A 22,500-nucleotide genomic window follows, 5' to 3' on the forward strand; every position below is an offset into this window, starting at 1 on the left:
GGGGGTCTGGAAAAGAGAATCCTTGCTGCCAAGAGGGAGAACTGAACAAGCAAAGAGGAAGTCAAATGACTGCTCCATGGAGTAGGTCAGCTATAAGCATGATCTGGGAGCACTTTCACTGCTGCATCCTGGGACACACTTCCTAAGGGGACTGCTGGGGCTGAAACTCTTGTGATGCTCTCACTAGCCAAGTGGGAGATGTTAACACGTAGAACTATTATGTACCCCCATACACAGGTGGGATATGAGGAGGATATGAATAATGTCTGGCCTCCAGTTCTTTCACCCTTTCATGTTGCTCCAGCAGCTACCTGTGATCATATCAGGGACTCCCATCCCCCAGTGGAACCTTCACTGAGCACCATCTTCACAGAGTTGAGGCTACAAGCTCCATGCTCTTCCATCTTTGGATGGCCAGGTAACACTGACACTTATAACTTGATAACAACCTCATTTTACAGGCAGTATGCAGCATGCAAGAGGGGGTCCCAGCTCATAATGAGGTTAATTATGGAAACAATTACAAAATTATAGCTTTTTTAGTCAATGAATATGGGGATGTTTCTACAAAAAAAAAAATACTTTAGGATCATAATCCAAACCAAGCAAATGTCATTAACGAACCAGGATTCTAGAAGATTGTCATGTGACATGGCAAGAAGTACATGCAATTCCAAACATTAGGACAATAAAGAAAAGCTTTTGAAAACTTGACACAGAAAAATAAAAAAAGCCTAACAACTGCTGACTGCAGAAAGCTTCTGAATTGAGACACTGTTTACAGTGTCAATTCAATTTTGTAAGAGGAACAATAATCACAGAAACATCCATAGTTTTGTAACAGTGATCACTATGAAAAAGATTTGGGAGTGAGTTATGTACAGGGACAGCATGATGCTTGATGGAAAAATTCACAATTAAGAAAACACACCAAGAAAGCTCAAAAACAGTATATAGTACAAACTGTGTGCTTAGAACTGGTGCAGTGCACAGGAACAATTTGTTTGGTAAAAGTATTAAAACAGAAAACTGTTTTGGAACAGCATTTAATATGAAAAAGCAAGATTCAGTATTAATCCTCAAATGCAAGTGATCTGTAATGGATGCAAGCAGAAACATGGCTTTCATGAGCATACATTCCCTGGCCAGGAAAATGCCATGTGATGTAAGATATGCACTGTTATACATCATGCTAACACTGTACAACATGGGGAGTATATGCAGATCCCTGACCCACTGTGTACGATTCTTGGAATGATTGAGAAAGTCTGAGAATAACCCAGAAAAAAGATTATATATATATATATATATATATATATATATATATATATATATATATATATAGATACACTGATTGAATACTACAGGTACATCTGTCTTTGGCAGTAATTTTCAGAAAGGGTGTGGGAGGAGTTGTATGATGGGAAAGACATGCAGGGGTAGTGGTATGTGCTATCTTATCACAATCAGTAATATTTGATAACTGCTACTCATTAACTTCCTGCATGCAATGCACTGCCAAGTGCACACCTGGAGCTGCACGTGCCTGTAGCACAGCAATGCCGTGCAGAACATGTGCAACCTTATGAGCACACCAATAAGATGCATAAGCAGCACTTTTTGTCAATCCCTTGGTCATCTGACCCATAAACAGGTGATTCAGTGGATTTCTCTAAGACTTTATTTACAAAACCTTATAACAACAGACACCTATCCTCATACATTAACAGTAGGGGGAACACAATAATGTAGTGGTTAAAGTTGCTGTCTCACAGTTCTTGGTCTTCTGGTTTAGTTTCTAGCAAATTCATGTCTTCCGTTCATAGTTTACTTGTTCTCCTTCTGTCTGTATGTTTTTTTGCTTAGGTCTCCCACATCCCAAGGATATGCATTACATCTTAACTAGTAATAATCCAGAATTCCAACAGGTACTACTGAAGTGGACACGTCAGTGTACATATGTCTTGTGATGGACCAGCATAGCATCCAGGATCGTTTCCAACCTATACTCAGTTGTTTGCCAAGACAAGCTACAACTCTCAAGCTATGCAGTGGATATAAAAAGTGTACTCATCCCTGTTAAAATGCCAGGTTTTTGTGATATAAAAAAATGAGACCACAATAAATCAGTGCAAAACTTTTCCCACCTTTAATGTGACCTATAACCTGTACAATTCAATTGAAAAACAAATCTGTTAGGGAAAAAAATATAAAAAATAAAAAACGTACAATAGGCTGGTTGCATAAGTGTGCACACCCTTAAACTAATACTTTGTTGAAGCACCTTTTGATTTAATTACAGCATTCCGTCTTCATGGGTACACACCTGCCAAAAATTAGAGAGACTCTGATTAACCCAAAATAAAGTTCAGCTGTCCTAGTAGGTTACTCAGTTGCCTGTTACAACAAAAGCCATGGTTCACAAAGAGCTTACAAAGCATCAAAGGGAACTCATTGTTGAAAGGTGTCAGTCAGGTGAAGGATACAACAAAAATTTCCACAGAGATGGATATACCATGGAACACAGTGAAGACAGTCATCTAAAAGTGGAGAAAATATGGGACAACAGTGATGTTGCAAAGAACTGGATGTCCCTGCAAAATTGATGAAAAGACAAGATGAAAACTCATCAGGGAGGCTGCCAAGACACCTACAGCAACACTGAAGGAGCTGCAGGAATTTCTGGCAAGTACTGGTTGTGTAGTATATGTGATAACAATCTCCCGTATTCTCCATATGTCTGGACTATGGGGTAGGGTTGCAAGATGGAAACCTTTTCTTACACAGAAAAACATCCAGGCCTGGCTAAAATTTGCAAAACAATACATGACGTCTCCCAAAAGCATGGGGGAAAATGTGTTATAGTCTGATACGTCCAAGGTTGAACTTTTTGGCCACAACTTCAAAAGGTACATTTGGAGCAAAAACAACACTTCGTATCACCAAAAGAACACCATCCCCACGGTGAAGCATGGTGGTGGCAGTATCATGCTTTGGGGTTGCTTTCTTTCAGCTGGAACTGGGGCTTTTGTCAAGGTGGAGGGAATTATGAACAGTTCCAAATACTAGTCACTTTTGGCCCAAAACCTTCAGGCATCTGCTAGAAAGATGAAGATGAAGAGGATAGTTCATAGTTATTCCCTATGTTCTAAAAATGAAATTAACATTTCTTACCGTAGGTTGGACAGTTATTTATATGAATACTTGTTAGATCAGAGAATTTCTAAGGAAGAATATAATTTTTTATTAAACAAATTTCCAAAAATTCCCACGATTTTCGGAATTCCCAAGGTACATAAAAATCTCAAGAAGCCACCCTTTAGACCCACAGTCGCGGCCACAGGTTCTAAGACCCACAACCTAACGGTCTATGTGGACAAAAAACTGAAACATATTATTAATAAATTTCCACATTTATTAAAAGATCCTTGGGACTTTTTAGGTCAAATAAAGCATGACTTGTGGTCAGTTGGTTGTTGGTTTCTCACTATTGATGTGCAAGACCTTTTTTTCTTGTATTCCAAAATTAGAAGGGTTAAGCCTTTTTGAGGAAGTTCTCTTTTCTTATTCCTCTTTAAAATCTGATGAAGTGTTACTTTTATGTGAATTAATGAGCTTGATTTTGGAGAATAACTATATATTCTTTGGGGGTGAATATTTTAAACAACTCAAAGGGGTTGCTATGGGTGCTGCCTGTGTCCCCTTATATATCAACCTGGTTCTTTTGGGATGGGAACAAAAATATATTTTCCAACAAAATACAAAATTTCTTTCGTGCATTGTATACTACGGTAGATTTTTGGATGATATCTTTATTGTGTGGAAGGGAAGTGCAGAGGAAATTCCACAATTTGTGGAATATATAAATCAGACTACAAGTTATTTGAAGTTCACTTTTCAGTGTCATCAGCAGGAAATTAATTTCCTTGATGTTCAGATTTTTAAAAAGCAAAATAGTTTCCACTCCAAAATCTACCGAAAAAATACCTTTTGCAATGCATATTTACATTATACTAGCCATCACCCTATTCATCAAAAAAGAACTATTGTAAAGGGCCAGGCTGTTAGAATAGCCAGAATGACTACCATGAAGAATGATGTGATAGTAGAGTTCAAGAACTTAAGGACTATGTTTCTCGAGAGAGGTTATCCGGGCCAGCTTATTGATCCAATACTTGAAGAGGTTGTTAGTAAATGGGGAACCATTTATAAACCCTTATTGGGTGCCAGTGAAGATAATTTTGACAACACAGTTAAGAAAGAGAAAATCCAGAGTACCACCTATTTTCAACAAGCATGTGTAGTACAGTTTAGTCCTTTATATTCCCAGGTGAAAGGAACTTTGGTAAAAAAATTGGAATATTTTTAAAACCAACCCTGAAATAATCCATATTCTTGGTGATAAACCCATTTTCTCCACTAAAGTAGGTAGTACTATTAAATCCTTGGTAGAAACCACTAGAATTTCAAATAGAGAGCAGGGGAATTTATGTGGTAGTAAGCCTTGTGGTAGATGCCATTACTGCTCTTATATATTGCTGGAAACTGATATGACTATAGACAATCAAAACAGAAGTCACATTTTTTTAAATAATGGCAACTGTTGTTCCAGCAAATTAGTATATATTGCCAAATGCAGCACCTGTCCGTCTTTTTATATTGGAAAGACGGAGAGGATGCTGAAGAACAGGATATATGAGCACCTCTACGACTTTAAGAATGAAAAAAATACCAACGCATTATACAAACACAGTACTTTGTGTAAGAATTTCAATTGTTTTAAGTTTGGAATACTTGATTTTGTTATAGTGGACGTGAGGGGGGGGTGATTGGCAGAATATGCTAAATAAAAAAGAGTTGATGTGGCAACTCAGACTAGCTGCTGACCACCCACCAGGTATTAATGAATACCTTTTCATAATGCCTATATTGAAAGAGAAGGCAGAATTAGTTTAACCCATGTGTTTTATTAATTATTGAACAAATATTATATCTTAACATATATTTTTAACTTTAGTGTATGATTTTTAAACATGTACATTTTTCATCCACCCATTAAGCTAAACATATATGTGTGTATAAATATTTATGTGTTTTCATATTTTATAAATTTTTTGTTGATGGAATTCTTTTTGAATCAATTAATTATTTAACATTTGTATTTTAATATTCATGAGATGGGATATTTATTGCATTATATTGGTTAACTTTTAACCAATGAATTCAAACTGGTTGTTATTTAAGTTTTAATATTTCCACAGTTACTTGTTCTGAGGAAGTCATACTATTTGATGAAAGTTAACCTGTGGTTTTTGTGTCAATAAACCTTTTCTGTGGACCCGCAATGTTGTGCTCTTTTTGGTTATCTGGTTTAATTTGAGCACTTTGGGCACCATTTGTTTAGTTTTCTTACACAGAAAAACATCCAGGCCTGGCTAAAATTTGCAAAACAATACATGGCGTCTCCCAAAAGCATGGGGGAAAATGTGTTATAGTCTGATACGACCAAGGTTGAACTTTTTGGCCACAACTTCAAAAGGTACATTTGGAGCAAAAACAACACTTCGTATCACCAAAAGAACACCATCCCCACGGTGAAGCATGGTGGTGGCAGTATCATGCTTTGGGGTTGCTTTCTTTCAGCTGGAACTGGGGCTTTTGTCAAGGTGGAGGGAATTATGAACAGTTCCAAATACTAGTCACTTTTGGCCCAAAACCTTCAGGCATCTGCAAGAAAGATGAAGATGAAGAGGAATTTCACCTTTCAACACGACATTGACCCCAAGCATACATCCAAATCAACAAAAGAATGGCTTCGCCAGAAGAAAATTAAAGTTTTGGAATGGCCCAGCCAGAGCCCAGACCTAAATCCAATAGAAAATCTGTTGGGTGACCTGAAGAGGGCTGTGCACAAGAGATGTCCTCGCAATCTGACAGATTTGGAGCGCTTTTGCAAGGAAGAGTGGGCAAATATTGCCAAGTCAAGGTGTGCCATGCTGACAGACTCCTAACCAAGAAGACTGAATGCTGTAATTAAATAAAAGGGTGCTTCAACAAAGTATTAGTTTAATGGTGTGCACACTTATGAAACCAGCTTATTGTACATTTTATATTTTTCCCCTAACAGATTTGTTTGTTTTTCAGTTGAATTGTACAGGTTATAGGTCACATTCAAGTTGGGAAAAGTTTTGAAATTATTTATTGTGGTCTCATTTTTCATATCACAAAAACCCAGAATTTTAATGTGTACACTGTACACTGTACACTTTGTATATTCACTGTATGTAAACTGGATAAAATGGGTGATAAATAAAAAAAAGGGATTATTATAATGGTGATCTTTTCTAGATATACTATTTCAAACGTATTACAACTTCTACAAATTACTTGTGCAAAAACTACACCGACTATGCTGCTGATATATTGAAGCTACGTTAATAAATCTGCCTGTAAACCCCACACTGGTATGTTCATCAAGTAAATAAAATATCAAAAATAATCCTCACTACGTATGCAGCGTGCATATAGTATTATAAGGTTAATACATAAACAGATGTAATCTGATTATTACGGATGCAACCCTACACATACTAGTGCATGACAAACCATGGATAAAGTACTGCCTGCTTTCTGTTACTTCCCCCATTTCACTGTAATGTACAGCATGCACAGTGATTTGTAAGCAAATCAGAATGAATAACATAAAGCTCTGTTCTGTAAGAGACTCCAAATTTGCACCGTACTACCTGATTTGCATATTTCACTAAATTGCTAGTATACTATTACAAACCACTGTATGCCTACATTCATATATATTCCACTTGGAATGCTCCACTGTAAACATACCAATTAATGAATCTTATGTCTGCACGTATGTATTATGACCACTGCATGTAAGTAGTGCAAATTTATGTTTAATTCTGCATGGGGCTTTAGTCTCGCACAGAGGATTAGGCTATGAACTGTCATTCAGCTGTTCCCTATAGTCTAGGGTTTGATTCCCACAGTCTCCAATTGCCAGCTATATGACTTTGAGCAGCCAAATGGAAAATATGGCTAGACTTCAACACTCTCTTGGAAAGCATGTCTACTAACTACCTATAAACACTAAAATGTATACCCCATAAATATTATCTGGGAAGAAAGCCTTCAATGAAGTAGATGACTTCCAGTGTGAGCTGTACTTCAAAAATGTACTGCAGATGTTTATTTGGAAATGGCAGGGGGGGCATCAGGAAACAGACTGGTGGATTCAAAAAAACACACAAGCTTTCTGCAACAGGAGGCAAATAAACTCATCTGGCATACTTCATTACAATGACACACAGGCAGTACACAGACAGGAGGGTTCCCAGACAATACCTGCCTTGACGATGGGTAGTCAAGGAACAGAAAATTAAATAGAGTGGACAATGGAATCCATTTTTAAAAGGGAGGTGAATGAGGCACTCTAAGGCTGTCATCTATGATCACTCACATAATGTCTTCACCAGGACAAGATTTTCCTTCTCATAAAAACACCATCTCTAATGAAGGATACCATTTATGCAAAGGGTAGGCACCTTACAACCTACTAATGTACATTTCATACCTAATATTTTCCCTTCTCATTTAACAGTCTCTGCCTTCTGTTTCACCACAACTTTGTGCGTCAAATGTCTCCAATCACTGCTCATTTCAAAACTTACTTTTACCTTCTGCTTTCTTCCTATCTTTCGCACTTTCATGTGTCTCACTATTTCACTGTCACTGCCTTTTATTGATGGCTGGTAATTACAAAATGTATACTTTGTAATTTACTGTATAGACTTGAGAAAACTCTCTAAACAGCATACAGACTAATCTTACAATGTTTATATTGTAGATTCAAATTTTTTGTTACTTAGCCAATACTTCTGCGTTTCTCATTTTATGCTCAAGTCTTTGTTGCAATGTGCTGGCCACTGGCCAGTTAATAAACAGTGCAAACGCAAATAAGTAAATGCATAAATACCTGAGAAAAGAAGGCTGGTTGAAGTAAAGCAGTTCTTATCTACCATCAAAAACTATGACTGTATGTTTGTAAAAAAAATACATTTAAAAAATACTTTGCATATTGTAAAGAACATGACAAATAAATTTCACCATAACAGAGTGCAAGAGGGCCATGTGATCTTAGTTACAGATTAGTTGAAAGTCACTACAAAAGTCAAACATTCCAGAAAGTTAATGGGATGCTTACATGTTAGTCTTGAAAGGAAATAACAGACCAAACAAAAGAGGGAACAAATCCAGTCGGGAGACCTAGTACCAATATTCTGTACAGTTCTGGAGGTCATACCTCTGTATGACTGCTGTTAAAAAACATACTGCAAAACAATGTAACCAAAACGGTTCATAGACAACAATCAGTGAAGTCATAAAACTACCGTGAATGCTCTTTGTATGTCCTAAATGAGACAATTAAAGGATTTTGGTAACCTTCAAGTAAAAGGACATTATCCCAGATAAAATGTAGTGCCAGCCCAGACCATTAAAGTAGCACAAAGCTACATGAGAAGAACCATCAAAATAATTGCCAGATGTGAAAAAAATGTGCTCCACAAGTTAGTAGGAGACCATACAGTGGCAAGCTTGAAATGAAAATGACAGAAAAACAGTAGAAAAAAAAAAGAAATTAAACCAGTGACCAGCTGGCAAAACAATAGACATGGTGACCAACAACAGCATTTGTTCCCCAACAGTATACACACTGCAAACAATCTTTACTGCCAAATGTATGTAATGTGGAACCTTCAAATGCCCTACTTATGCAAAACTAATCATTTATGGTATTTGCTAGATTTATAAAAAAAACAGTCCCAGGTATTTCTGTCTTTCACATTTTTTGTGTACTTCCTCCTTACACACACACACACACACACACACAAACACACAAACACACACGCCCACGTACATAATTTTTTTACCAACTGCCATGATCATGTGGCCCTGCTTAACCTAAAAAAAATGTGAAGAAATGTACTCTAGCTCTCAGGAATTTTAAAGATGGTGGTGGAGGGGTTTTCCGCTTTGGCCTACCTTTACACCCTCCTCCATTCCATGTGCATAATGATTTGAAAACAGTCTGTGAGCGCTCACTAACATGCACATACCCAGTAACAGATAATCTGCATGTGCCCTTTATTACCGCTTGTTGTGCCCTTTATTACCGCTTGTTGCCTCCATCAGTGATCTTTACCAAATTGTCTTCCTCCAAACAAAAATAAATAAATAAATAAAGAGAGAGTGTTACACATTCAAATTCCCACTGCCCCTAACAACCTCATTGAGGTCTTATGGTACCCGTTTTGCTGCACATGTATTTAAAATTTATTCCATTAATGCATGTGACGTCCGTGCACTGGCCCAGCAATCAAGGAGCCTCAATCCTCACCACTAACACCAGTGAGAGGCGTCCATATATGGAAAGGATAATAAATGCACACACAGTAAAGTACAATTTCCCTTAAGAGCACACAGAGATCACAGTCAGTCTGGGACTGGTTTCTCCCTTTCTCTCCAGATCCCCAATAAGACTCCCCGCTGGTACAGCTATAGGATCCAGATTTCAGCCGAGTGGGCAAGCTAAAACCTCCATAACCCTCTCTGTCCAACCAGTGCTTCATGTCCCTGCCCAAGTAACTGACACACACAGACACACTTTTTAGATAAACACTATATACAACCACACAGACACTCCTAATAAAGGCTGGCACAGGTTCTCCAGTTGCGCCCCTTTTCTGCCCAGTCTAAAAGGTAGTACCAGCTGCCACCACCCACTAATATCAGCTACTCAAAGGCCCTTCAGAAAGGGTGTCCAATTATTACTGTGCAATATTATTATCCCAATGGTAAGTGTGACTGAACAGTCAAGGCTCATTAGAGTGACTTGGTACAGTATCACTATAATACATGCAATGTACTCTAGAGCATAAATTAACTCTACATAAAACAGCCACAGTTGAAAGGTTTAAAAATATTTAATAATAAATAATAAAAACACAAGACAATACTTCTTACTACATAGTGCTAGCCAAGAGTTCAGAGATCACAGAGAAATACTCAAAATAATACAGTAGAAAAGTTCTAACATCAACACAGAAAAATACTTAGTCTAATCTTCCTATTTCCCAACTATTTCTAAGAGAAAACACAGTTCTAAAATAAACTTATATAAAGAGCAAAGCAGTGCTGGTGATTTTGGATGTTCTCAAGACAAAATGCTCTGAGCTCTCTGATTCACTCTCTTTAAATTGATGACACAGAGCTGCTTCACATGGCATTATTCTTCACACTTCTCTAGTGTTCCCAGGCTAACAAAAAAGTACAGTTGTGTACACTTGCCATAAATGCAGATGTTCCAGTGTATTCACTGTTGCAGTCATCACATGTGGGTCATCCCTGCCAGGGTAGCCCTCGGCCGGCCCAAATTCCAGAGGCTTAGTATTTCTGTGATGGTTGCTGTCGCTTCAGGACTGACGCAAGGTCGTCAGTAGTATAAAGTAAGGTAGCTGACGCCATTACATCAATTTTTCTTGCCCTAATCTGTCAGGAGCTCCCAAGTAGGAGCCAGGTTCTGGTGGAAGAACCCCACCAGTAGAAAGTAAATACCAATATGTTTCTTGTAAGGAAAGAGAAGAAATAAGGTTGATGGAGGGAGGGAAACCAGGACTGCAACAGTGAATACACTCGAACATCTACATTTATGGTAAGTGTACACAACTGTACTATGTTCTTCGTGTTTCACTGTTGCAGTCATCACATTTGGGTAGATTCCGAAAGCTGAGGAAATGGGTGGAGGCAGTCAAGGAAACTAGGGGCTGGTTAGGATGCCCTGCAAGACTGCAGAGGCAAACCCTGCCCTGGATTTGAAGAAGAGAGGCAGGTGGTAATGTTTGGTTAAAAGTGTGAACAGATGTCCAGGTGGCAGCCTCCAGGATGTCCCTGGTGGGGACTCCTCTGAGGAAAGCTGCAGAGGTGGATGCTGCTCTGGTGGAGTGAGTCCTGACCCCCTTGGGGGAGGCTTTCCATGCTGTTTGTAGCAGAAATGGATGCAATGTGCTATCCATTTGGAAATGGTTTGTTTGGAGATGGCTTTGCCTTCTGCCTCTGTAGCAAAGCTAACCAGCAATTGATCAGACTCTCTGGAGGATTTATTCCTGTCTAGATAAAATCTGAACTGTCTGTGCACCTCTAGAGAGTGCAGGATCCTTTCCCCCTTGGTCTGGGGATTCGGGAAAAGGGTGGGCAAATGAATAAATTGGCTGAGAGCCACACTAGACACCACCTTGGGCATGAAGGATGGGTTAGTCCTGAGGGATACCCTGTCAGCATGGAAGATGATGAAGGGTTTCACAGCCATGAGTGCTTGCAGCTCGGACAGTCTTCTGGCTTAAGTGATGGCCAGAAGGAAAGCTGTCTTCCAGGAGATAAATTTTAGCTCTGCAGAAGAAGCTGGGTCGAAGGGGGGAGGGGGGGCAGGGTGAGCTTTTACAACACAAAGTTAAGGTCCCCAGCTGGGGCTGGTGCTCTTCTGGGTGGCCTCAAGTTGCTAGCCCCTCTTAGGGACTGTTTGATCAAGGGGTGTGAGAAAAGGGGCTGCTCAGTGGAAAAATGAGCAGAGATAGCAGAGGCATGAATTTTAATAGAGGAAAAAGAGAGACCACTGTGTAGTAGGTCAGCTAAGTAATGATGAAAGGGAGGGAGGGCTGTGGCGTATTGGCTCCCTTAGCCTGAATCCAGGTGCAGAACCTTTTCCATTTGTCAGCATAAGACTTTCTAGTGCTAGGGAGTCTGGCCTCACGTATAACACCTAGAACCTGTTTACTGAGATTGGCAGATTGATCAGGGGTTAGGGAATAAGCCAAGCTGCCAAATTGAGTGTCTGCAATTAGGGATGCATCAATTCCTCTTCCCTCTGGGTCAAGTGGTTTGGAATCTGAGGAAGATGCCATGGTGGCAGTGGGGACAGGCTGCGCAGCAAGGGGTACCAGTGCTGGTGAGGCCAGTCTGGAGCTATAAGAATTGCTCATGGGTTTTCCTCCTTTATTTTGAGCAGTACCCTGAGGATGAGAGGTAGTGGAGGAAAGGCATAGACTGATAGATTGACCCAGGAGAAGGACACGACATCCACTTTCCAAGCCATGCAGTGATGCTCCCTGGTGCAGAATTTGCTGAGCTGATGGTTGGTGTGGGGAGGCAAAGAGGTCGACCTTCAGTGTGCCCCATTTCTGAGTTATTACAGTGAAGGTTCTTCTGTTGATGACACTCATGCGGGTCCAGAAGATTTCTGCTTAATTGGTCTGCCAGAGAGTTAAGAGAACCTGGTAGGAATTGTGCTAGCAGGTGGAGTTGCATGGCAGAGGCTGTGTGCCAAAGGGTCATGGCCAGCCTGCATAGAGGGAAGGACTGAGTCCCTCCCTACTTGTTGATATACCACATTACAGTGGTGTTGTCTATTTTGATCAGAAGAGCCCTTGTGGAAAGAAGGGGCTTGAAAGCTATCAAGGCATGATGGACAGCCATCATCTCTTTTTGGTTGATGTGCAGAGGGATTTGCTGTGGGCTCCATTGGCCCTGTATGCACCTGCTGTCCAGGTGTGCACCCCAGGCATAGTCTGATGTGCCTGTGGTGAGGGTATGGGCAGTGGGGGTGGTGAGAAAGGTAGTCCCTTGTTGTGAGAGCATGCTGTTGCCCACCAAAGAAAATCTTTTCTGAGGCAAGGAATTATAGGTATAAGAGTCTCCAGGTCTTGAGAGTGTTGACACCAAAGGCTTTTTAGGTACCACTGAAGTTTCCTCGTATGCAGTCTGGCATATAGAATGAGTAGTATGCAAGATGCCATGAACTCCAGAGCTTGCAGGATCTTCCTTGCAGATAGCTGGGGTCTGGTGGCTACTTGAGAGACTAGGCGACCAGGAAATGTTGCTTTTCTGGTGTAAGGAATGCCATCTAGGATGCTGTGTCCGTGCTTGCTCCCAGGAATATAATCCTTTGCGTGGGCACCTGTTTGGATTTCTTTTTGTTGATTGTATACCCTGGGGAGATTAGTAGGGACTTTATAAAGGCCAGGTGCTTGAGCAGCTTTTCCTGGCTGTCTGCCTGACTTAGACAGTCGTCAAAGTATAGGTAAATCTGGATATTCCTTTGTCTGCAAAAGGCAATGGCTGGAGCCAGACATTTTGTAAAAACTCTGGGAGGAGCAGATAAGCCAAAGCAAAGCACAGAAATCTGAAAGTGCAGAGATCCTGCCCTGAAACGTAGATATTTCCTGCATGATTCCCTGACAGGAATATGGAGGTAGGCCTCTTTTAGATCTAGGGTGGCTAGCCAAGCATCCTTGGAGAGCATGGGTAGCAGCTGCTGGAGGATGAGCATTTTGAATTTTGGGATCACCAGGAAGGTGTTTAGAATGTATAGTTTGAGGATGGGGTGCCAGGTGCCATCTTTTATGGGTACCAGAAAAGGTCTGGAGTAGAAACCTTGGTCTCTCTGTTCTGCAGGAACGTGCTCTATTGCCCTCATAGAGAGTAGGAAAAGGACTTGCTTTTGTGCCTTTGCTCACTGGTTTGGAGATATATCTGGGAACCCTTTTGGGGTAGGAAGGGTGTGGAAAGAAAATCTGTATCCCTGGGGCACTATGTTGAGAACCCAGTGGTCGTTGGTAATGGTGGCCCAGGTGCTTACGTGAAAGGAGAGTTTTCCTCCTAGGGGTAAGTGAAGCTGGGCAGAGGGAGGGGGAGGTGAGTCATTGTGAATTCTTACCATAAGGGGGTGGCTTAGAACTCCCTGGTTTTGAAGTGGAGGTAGTCCACTGCTTAGATCTCTGCATTCCCTGTGGCTTCTGTCTAGGGGGTCTGGTTCCCCGGGGTCTGGGCTGGACTGGCTTAATGGGAGCAGGAAAGGACCAGTGCTTGGTGGGACAATGCCTGCTGAACCTAGGTGGCTGGACCTGTAAGAAATCCTTAACTGTCTGCATAGATTTTGCTTTTTCTTCCATCTTTTTAAGACCTCTTCTGCCTTAGTGTCAAATAAGCTGTCTTTGTGCAAGGGGGCATCCAACAATCTAGATTTGACATGGCCTGGCAAGGGCTGTTCCTTAAGCCATGCATGCCTTCTAATGACAGATCCAGTGACTGTTGCCCTGCAAGAAGATTCTAGGGCATCAAAACCACAGTGCAAAGTGTGTTTAGTTACTTGACTTGCAGAATGCATTAACACTTGTAACTCTTTAGATTCTGCACAAGCAGGAAAGGAAGACATTTTTTGTTTGAAGAGTTCCAGGGTATGTTGCTGAAATTTTAGCATATGGAACTGACAATTTAGTGCCCTGATAGCAAGAGCAGCTGAGGTGTACACTTTTTTACCCCATTTGTCTAGTGTTCAGGAATCCCTATCTGAGGGGGTGGGATTCTTAGCAGAGGTTGCTTTAATCTCTTTAGGCCCTTGAGAAATTACCTCAGGGTCAGCAGTAGGATTTTTAAAAAAAAATTTGTGTGAGTCAGGGACTCTCTATAGTACCTGTCTGGTTTTCTGGGTCTAAGAGGGAGGGTGTCAGGAGTCAAGCTGGATTCCAGGAAAATATCCTCCACAACATTCAGGACTGGGGGGATGGCCAAGGGTATATGCTGTGGAAGATATAAAAATTCCCTGAGTCTCTTTTTAGACTGAGGGTAGTCCTGACTCTCCCATTGTAAATGCTCTCTTAAGGTATGAAGTGTTTCCCCAAAGGAAAAATCCTCTGGAGGAGATGTGGAAGGGATGGAATCCTCTGCATCAGAATCCTCATAAGTAGAGAGGGGTTGCATGTCTTCATATTCAGATGCATCAGAGTCATCTGACTCTTGTTCAGACAAAACTACAAGGGACAGATCTCTTTTCTTTTTGGAGAGGGTAGCTTGGCTTCCCCAGATCAGCATGATAAGGTCTTTCACCATTTTAACCATTTGAGACTGAGGCAAGGAAGCAGGTGCCTGAGATTGGGTCATCGGTTTCCTGGGTATGGTTCGTACCCTGGGCCTAAGAAACTCTGTCGTTTTCGAAAGAATGGTAGTTGCGAAAGAAGATGGTTTGTGTTGAGAGTCAGTAGCGCGCAGCACTTCCTCGGAAGCCGGTGCCTGCTCAGCAGCTCCAGACCCATCCAGGGTAGAGACGGCCACAGGATCCTTAGTTGAAGAAGAGTTTTGCGGCATACTGGACTCTGAAAGGGTCTTGGTAGCGGCCTGCGAATCCACAGAAGCGGGCATCAGGGGCTGCAAAAGTGCCTCACTGAGGACCAGAGAACTGACAACTAGCTTAACGGAAGCATCATTGGTAGGTTTGGACCTGTGTGGTCTGTCTCTGTCTTTATCTTTACGTTTTTTCAGAAGACCTGCTGCTGGATGGCTTACCTAAGCCATATTGGAGTTTGAGGATTGTAAGCGAAAATATCTAGATACAATAAAGGCCTGACAATGGATAGTTCTGGCGTTGAACAAAGCACAGAAGCGACAGCAGGGGACGTCGTGGTCTGGGCCTATACAAGTGACGCAGTAAGAATGAAAGTCTTGGTGTGATATTTGCTTTCCACAGGCGAGACAATTGTTAATTTTTTCTGAAATCGGTTAGTGCAAGAAAAAAGGATCCCCAACGGGGTATTTAGCTTTAGAAGACTTCAGATTCAAATCGGTAGACGAAACTCAGGTAGCGGCCGACTGGCACTCGTGCAAACTGCTTTTCCTTCGGGCTCCATGGCAAGAAAGACTGATGTAATGGCATCGGCTGCCTTACTTCATACTACTGACGACCTGACATCAGTCCTGAAGCGACAGCAACTGACGCAAAAATACTAAGCCTCTAATATTCGGGCTGGCCGAGTGCTACCCTGGCAGGGATAACCCAAATGTGATGACTGCAACAGTGAAACACGAAGAACATCATCAGTACCCACAAGCAGCTGTGGCTCACCTTCAGTCTCACTGCTACAGAGTAGCTCCCTCGCTGAATTAACCACCTCACCAGTCCTGGCTGCAAGTATGTAGTCTGTTTGGGTCTCCCCAGGCTACCAGACCCACATGCTTGTCTCCTAGCCTGACTGCATGTAACTGCATAAACACATGGTACTGCCTCATCCAAATGCTTCCCTATCAGGACATCTGCAGGATGGTAGTTTGGTACCCCTGTTGTCTCAAGACAACCTACTATTGGCATTTTGTCTTTCCCACTTACTGTCTCTCTCAACTTTTGTTCCCCACCTTGCCTCCATGGACATCTGTATGCCACATGGCCCCACTGGTTGCATTCAAAACATTTAACCCTAGGTCCTGGGCGTGTACCTATACTAGTGGCTTCCCCTGCTACTGGCAAATTCTGTAGGGGCAGTCTATGCTGCCCACCATGGGTTCCTTTAAACCCATGAGCAGTACTGGGGGTCCCCTTCCTGTGCAGGGATGCGTATAGGTCTGCCTTCTTCCCCAATTCATCTGAAGTAGCACATTGTCTATCAGCTAACCAGATCCTCATATCCTCATGCAAAGTGCTAAAGGCTTGTTCCCTCACCAAAAGGTCTGCCAGACCTTCAAACGTGGTGACCTGACATCCACTCACCCAGCTATGAAAATAAGTGCTCAGTTCAGCAACATATTCACACACACTTTCATCTGCCATGCGGCTATGCTCATGAACCTTTTTCTTATACATTTCAGGTGTTAGCTTAAAACATTCTAAGAAGTTATTCTTAACAGCAGTATAATCAAAATATTCACAATCAGCAAGTTTAGACAATACAGTTACAGCTTTACCATGGAGTAAGGGGGTCAGGAAATGTACCCAGAGCCTATGGTCAACATCATACTGTTTACATACCCTCTCAAACATATGAATGAAACTATCAAAATTATCCCCCTCTTTAAACTGCGGAAGAAATTTACTGACCTTTTGTGCTTCTGGGGTCCAGTTACTCCCTTCCCCATTACCTCCATGACTCTGGCGAAGAGTCAGCATTTCCTTCTCATGCTGCCTCTGCCTCTACTTTTCCTCAGCTTCCATGCATAGCAGTTTCTCATTCTCCTCAGCCTGCAGACATCTCAAGTCTCTCAGCTGCTTCTATTTCCAAATGGCTAGCATCCAACTCAAGTCTCTTTATCTCCAGAAAGACTTTTAAGTCCTCTGCAGAAAGGTTGAGCTGTCCATTCTCTGAGGGTGGTACATCTCCACTGCCAGTTTGATCATCCTCCTGGTTGCTGTTTTTTGATGCAGCTGTGACCAAAGCTGCAATTATGTCTTCCTTAGTCAGGTTTCCATGCACCAGTCCCCTAGCCTGGTCTATCTCAGCCAGCTGGCTCCTTGTCAGCTTTCCGTACTCCTCTGCTGACATGCTGCCTGCTCTCCATGACTAACTAAGCTAACAAAAGAAATAAAATAATTGTGATCTGAACTCTGAGAATTCATTGTGTGGCTGATTTAGAGTACAAAACACAGGAATTCACTCTACCCACACCACTACAAGCCAGTTAGTATTTGCCAACCAATTAATATGTGGTGTGGATATCCCACAACTGCCAAACAATTAACATGTGACGCCCTTGCACTGACCCAGCAATCAAGGAGCCTCAATCCTCACCACCAACACTAGTGAGGTGCGTCCATATAGGGAAAGGATAATAAATACACACACAGTACGGTACAATTTCCCTTAAGAGCACAAAGTGATCACAGTCAGTCTGGGGCTGGTTTCTCCTTTTCCTCCCAGGTCCCCAATCAGACTCCTCACTGGCACAGCTAAAGGATCCAGATCTCAGCCTAGTGGGCAAGCTAAAACCTCCAGCACCCTCTCTGTCCAACCAGTGCTTTGTGTCCCTGCCCAAGTAGCTGACACACATACACTTTGAGATAAGAGTTATATACAACTACACAGATACTCCAGAGGAAGACTGGCAGAGGTTCTCCAGCTGTGCCCCTTTTCTGCCCAGTCTAAAAGTTAGTACCAGCTGCCACCACCCACTAATATCAGCTACTCAAAAGCCCTTCAGAAAGGGTGTCCAGTTATTACTGTGCAATGTTATTATCCAAATGGTAAGTGTGACTGAACAGTCAAGGCTTATTAGAGTGACTTGGTACAGTATCACTATATACCTGCAATGTACTCTAGAGCTTAAATTAACTCTACATAAAACAGCACAGTTAAAAAGTTTAAAAATATTTAATACTAAATAATAAAAACACAAGACAATATTTCTTACTACACAGTGTTAGCCAAGAGTTCAGAGATCACAGAGAAATACTTAAAATAATACAGTAGAAAAGTTCTAACATCAACACAGAAAAACACTTAGTCTAATCCTCCTAATTCCTAGCTATTTCTAAGAGAAAACACAGTTCTAAAATAAACTTACATAAAGACAAAATGCTCTGAGCTTTCTGATTCTCTCTCTTTAAATTGATAACACAGAGCTGCTTTACATGACATCATTCTTCACACTTTTCTGGTATTCCCAGGCTAACAGAAACTACATTTACATTATTTACACCTGGTCAGAAACCAGAGCAATAAAGGACATCTACACATGCAAATTCTAGCCATTAACTCTGGTCTTAAAACAATAGGCAGGATACCTCCCTCTAGACATATCAGCTCTGAATTTTGACATCAAAGACAGTCATAAAATGCTTAACTTAGCTTTCTTACAGCAGAGTCCACTGTTGTTACATTTTTGCAGTTCAATATCCAATGCAGTCTTTTCACATTTAAGAGAACAAGCCTGTGGCTTACATTAATATTTACAAATGACAGAATTATCTACAAAATTCGATCTGGCTAGGCTGGCAGCCTTTACCTATCTTCACAATGCAGTACAGAAAACTACCTAGAGGATGTCTTGAAAGTAGGACACCACTGACTTCAAATATCTTCTGTTGCTCTTTGGCCACATCTGGTGCTGCCACCTGCTGGTGAGAAACACAACTGATTGCCAGGATTATCATGATCACCAAGTTACCCAAGGACAGAAACCACTGCCCAGAACATGTTTCAAAAGGAGCTAATGAGATGAGAAACTGCCTCACTTCGAATAATATTCTCTTCATAAAAAGGTAAGCAGAAGAATATACAATCACTAAAATGAGTAAAGTATACACATAAGTGTGTGTGAAGTTTTTAAAGTTCATTTTAATAAGGATATTAAGTGCCACTTTCGGCTGAAGATAACACAGCTTTATATTCAGTTACCTGTAACCTGCAAAAATTACTGAAAGTTCCTTTGTAAAATTCTAAATGATGCAGCTTTACTTTTGTAAAGACATGTCTATATGCCACAGGATAGTGAAGTGAGAATAGTGATTAAGAGACATTCACTGACAACATGGATGAAAATGTGATACCCTCTCAGAAATACTGAGACAGCAAAGGGAAAGTCGCTGCACTGGAAAACCTAGGATTTGCTGCCTAAACACCAAAAGAATACATTGCTAATCCCAAGCAAAATCCTTTTCAGTTAAAGTTAAAATAGTAACATACAAGGATTGTGTGTTATGGCTAACGAGCATGCACAACTTAACATAATCAATAAATCAGGAGGGAGGGAGGTTCATGTTTCATAATCAGTGTATATTATACTCTTAACATAATCTACCATGGACAGCACCAATAATGACATAGGGCAACTAAATGATGGCAATAACAGAAACTATTTTAGAAGCAATCTAAAATAGCATTTTACACAATTATATACAATACACTGAGCTACGAAGCATTTCCACCATACCAGAATAATAAAATGCTTTTCCAGTTAAGTGTTATAATTAAGCTTCTGTACTGCACACTGCTATAACTTTTACAAGTCTATTACCATTCTGACACCACCACTGACTATGACAGCCTGCCCCACATTTACTGTCTATTAAAGGGTGTGTGAGCTGTAGCATCAAAGCTAGTCCCATAAAATAATTCATGTAATTGCAGACAATGTAATTAATTTAAAAAGCAACTACCTTGCCATCCAGACTTTGCGCAGCTCCTGTCTCTGAGTGAGAAATGGCAGTAGGCAGTTTATGACTTCCTGCTTTCTTTCTGTTGGCAATTCCTCATTTTTGATTTCACAGAGTGCCAAGTTTGTCTAAAAAATTATAAGCAAGACACAGGCAATGCAGCGTAAAATTAATAAAAAGCCCATAAGAAAATAAGGACAGCAAATCAATGACTTCTATATTACTGTTCTGCGATTGACAAAATCAATATGGTAAATGATGGTTAAAAACGGGCAACATATATATGGTATTTAATCAATGTAAGGAGCACACAAGGCGACCCTTAGAGCGCAGATGCCTTCAGTAACACATTCCACACTGCTGTGCTTCTCTATTCATCTTTTACGCAGCATTCAGCGACTGAAAATAAAACCTGAAACTATTATCTCTCCTACAATTATACTTGCATTCAGGCATTCTTAGTTTTTTTCTACACCACATATTGTTCCAGCTGTTGTTTCATATAATATAATGAGCATTTTGCTGTAATCTATGGTCAACCATTTATGACACAGATTAAACATTTTTTCCCTAACTTACAGCTGCTACATCAAGAATCAAATTCATCAAGGCTACATACAAAGTTAGAACTGAGAAGAATTTATAAATGTGAAAATTTAAGATAACTACAATATGCATAATGTGTAGAAATGCTTCAAGAAAGCGATGCTGTCTAGTTCACAGCAAAGGCACACATCTTTTGTGAGTAGTTACTTTTTATCTTGTGGAAGACAATGGTAGAGGTTTTGAGTTGCAATCAGATATATAAATGAATCAAGAAAAAGTTCCTAAATATGTAAGGCAGTTGGAGGGGGGCTTAGGATCTAAGATTTTACATGTACATAACATGGGGTTCTTTCTAGCAGCAGTTTTATACAAAGCTTGGTAACTGGAACAAATTTTCAAAAACTGCAGTACACACCACGCAGTAACAGAGGCTGCATTAGGCAAAATCACATTCACAACACAGTGACAGAAACCTGTTTACAAACTATTAAATATTTACTTATTAATTTCTGTTCACTTTACTAGATACTAATATCAGTGTTTACCGCAGAGGCTTAAGACAATGACCTGTACCTTGTGGTCCAGGGTTTAAGTCACTCAGTTTTCACCTGCAAAATGTGCGACTCCAATCAAGTCACTTAACCAGGCAGTACTGCCAGGGCAACAGTGAAAAGATGGAATTATGTCAAGTAAAATAACCTGGTTAACACATTAAAATTTTAAACAAATGGGCAGGAACATGGTTTCTCTTAATGTGCAACCTAAGCCTAACAAAGAACCACTATATGAAGTATTAATACAATATAGATAAAAATATAACACTGTGACAAAGTGCCAGCACAGCTATCTGGAATTTTGTAAAAAAATATATGTCATTTGTGAACATCAACATGATTTATATAAGATGTTTGTGTTACAAATTTATTACAACTGTATGTCATGTGTATATCAAACTGCTGGTACAGAAGTGTGTGTTGAAAAGGTTTTAGCAAAGTGTTGTTTGAAATGTAAACACAATGTGCCCCACTGGAATAGAACAGAAATGTATATGCACTATTGTAACTGTTTAAATGTGTAGATTTTAAGAACGTAAACTGGAATACAGGAGGTTAACTTCAGAAAAACAACTGAAATTAAATTACTTTATGGCTACACAACAAAAGATTGTATCTTTCAGTTTTCATTGCAGCTACAGACAGTGTGCTGAGAAGCCTTCTGTACTGCCTTTGGAGTGAACTAATTACTACCTCTGAAACCATGAAGGAATGCAATTACTTTATGAATTCCAGCATCTGCCAAAGATCTGAGGTCTATGTATTTTCACAGGTAGATGCTAAATACTGCCAGCTTCCAGCGGGGAGGGGGGGTTCACCTGGAATAGAGTCAGATGACAAGAAATTATGTCATTCTGCAAACTATCCCAGCAGTAATATTTGGGATATTAATTTGATAACTCTCTGAGAGGGGCATTCTGTATTCTGTCTTGGACCTGGCAACAAGAAGACCCATTCACCATACATCTGCCTTGCTCCAATAAAGTAAGTTAACTAAGATATAGTAATTTTCTTAGATTCAGTCAGGAATATTGTAAAGCTTAGCTTAGATGTTTTTCTTTATTTATTTGAGACTGTCCTGCAATGTTGTTTTAAATATTTCCTGTGGTTTTGAACTCTGATGTCAGTGTGAATATATACTAAGTATTTTCTTGTTCTTTTATTATTTATTACTAAATGTGGATGATCTGTCTAGAGATATTTAAATTTTGAGAGTACCTGCATATTTATGTGGTAGCACCGTGTGGGACACTCAGAATAGCCTTCCTCTTAGTCAAACTACCATATGTATTAATATTAATATTACACAGTAAGATTGGACACCCTTTGTTAAGGACCTTAAAGTAGCTGATAAGGAGTTGGCTGGTGGCAGTAATAACTACATTACAGCCTGGGCAAAAGGAGGCATAGCTAGTA

At 40.5% G+C, this 22,500-nt stretch overlaps 1 protein-coding gene across 1 annotated transcript in view; it reads right to left on the reverse strand.

Moving 5' to 3' along the window:
- FTO (FTO alpha-ketoglutarate dependent dioxygenase) overlaps positions 1 to 22,500 on the reverse strand; it is a 1,656,404-nt gene that overhangs the window by 14,475 nt on the left and 1,619,429 nt on the right. The window contains exon 8 of the mRNA XM_044081617.1: positions 19,988 to 20,112. Coding sequence (XP_043937552.1) covers positions 19,988 to 20,112 — 125 coding nt within the window. The remainder of the gene's footprint in view (positions 1 to 19,987; positions 20,113 to 22,500) is intronic.

This window comes from Protopterus annectens, chromosome 8.part1, assembly GCF_019279795.1.
Source record: "Protopterus annectens isolate FY-2018-M chromosome 8.part1, PAN1.0, whole genome shotgun sequence".
Taxonomy (NCBI): Eukaryota; Metazoa; Chordata; order Ceratodontiformes; family Protopteridae; genus Protopterus; species Protopterus annectens.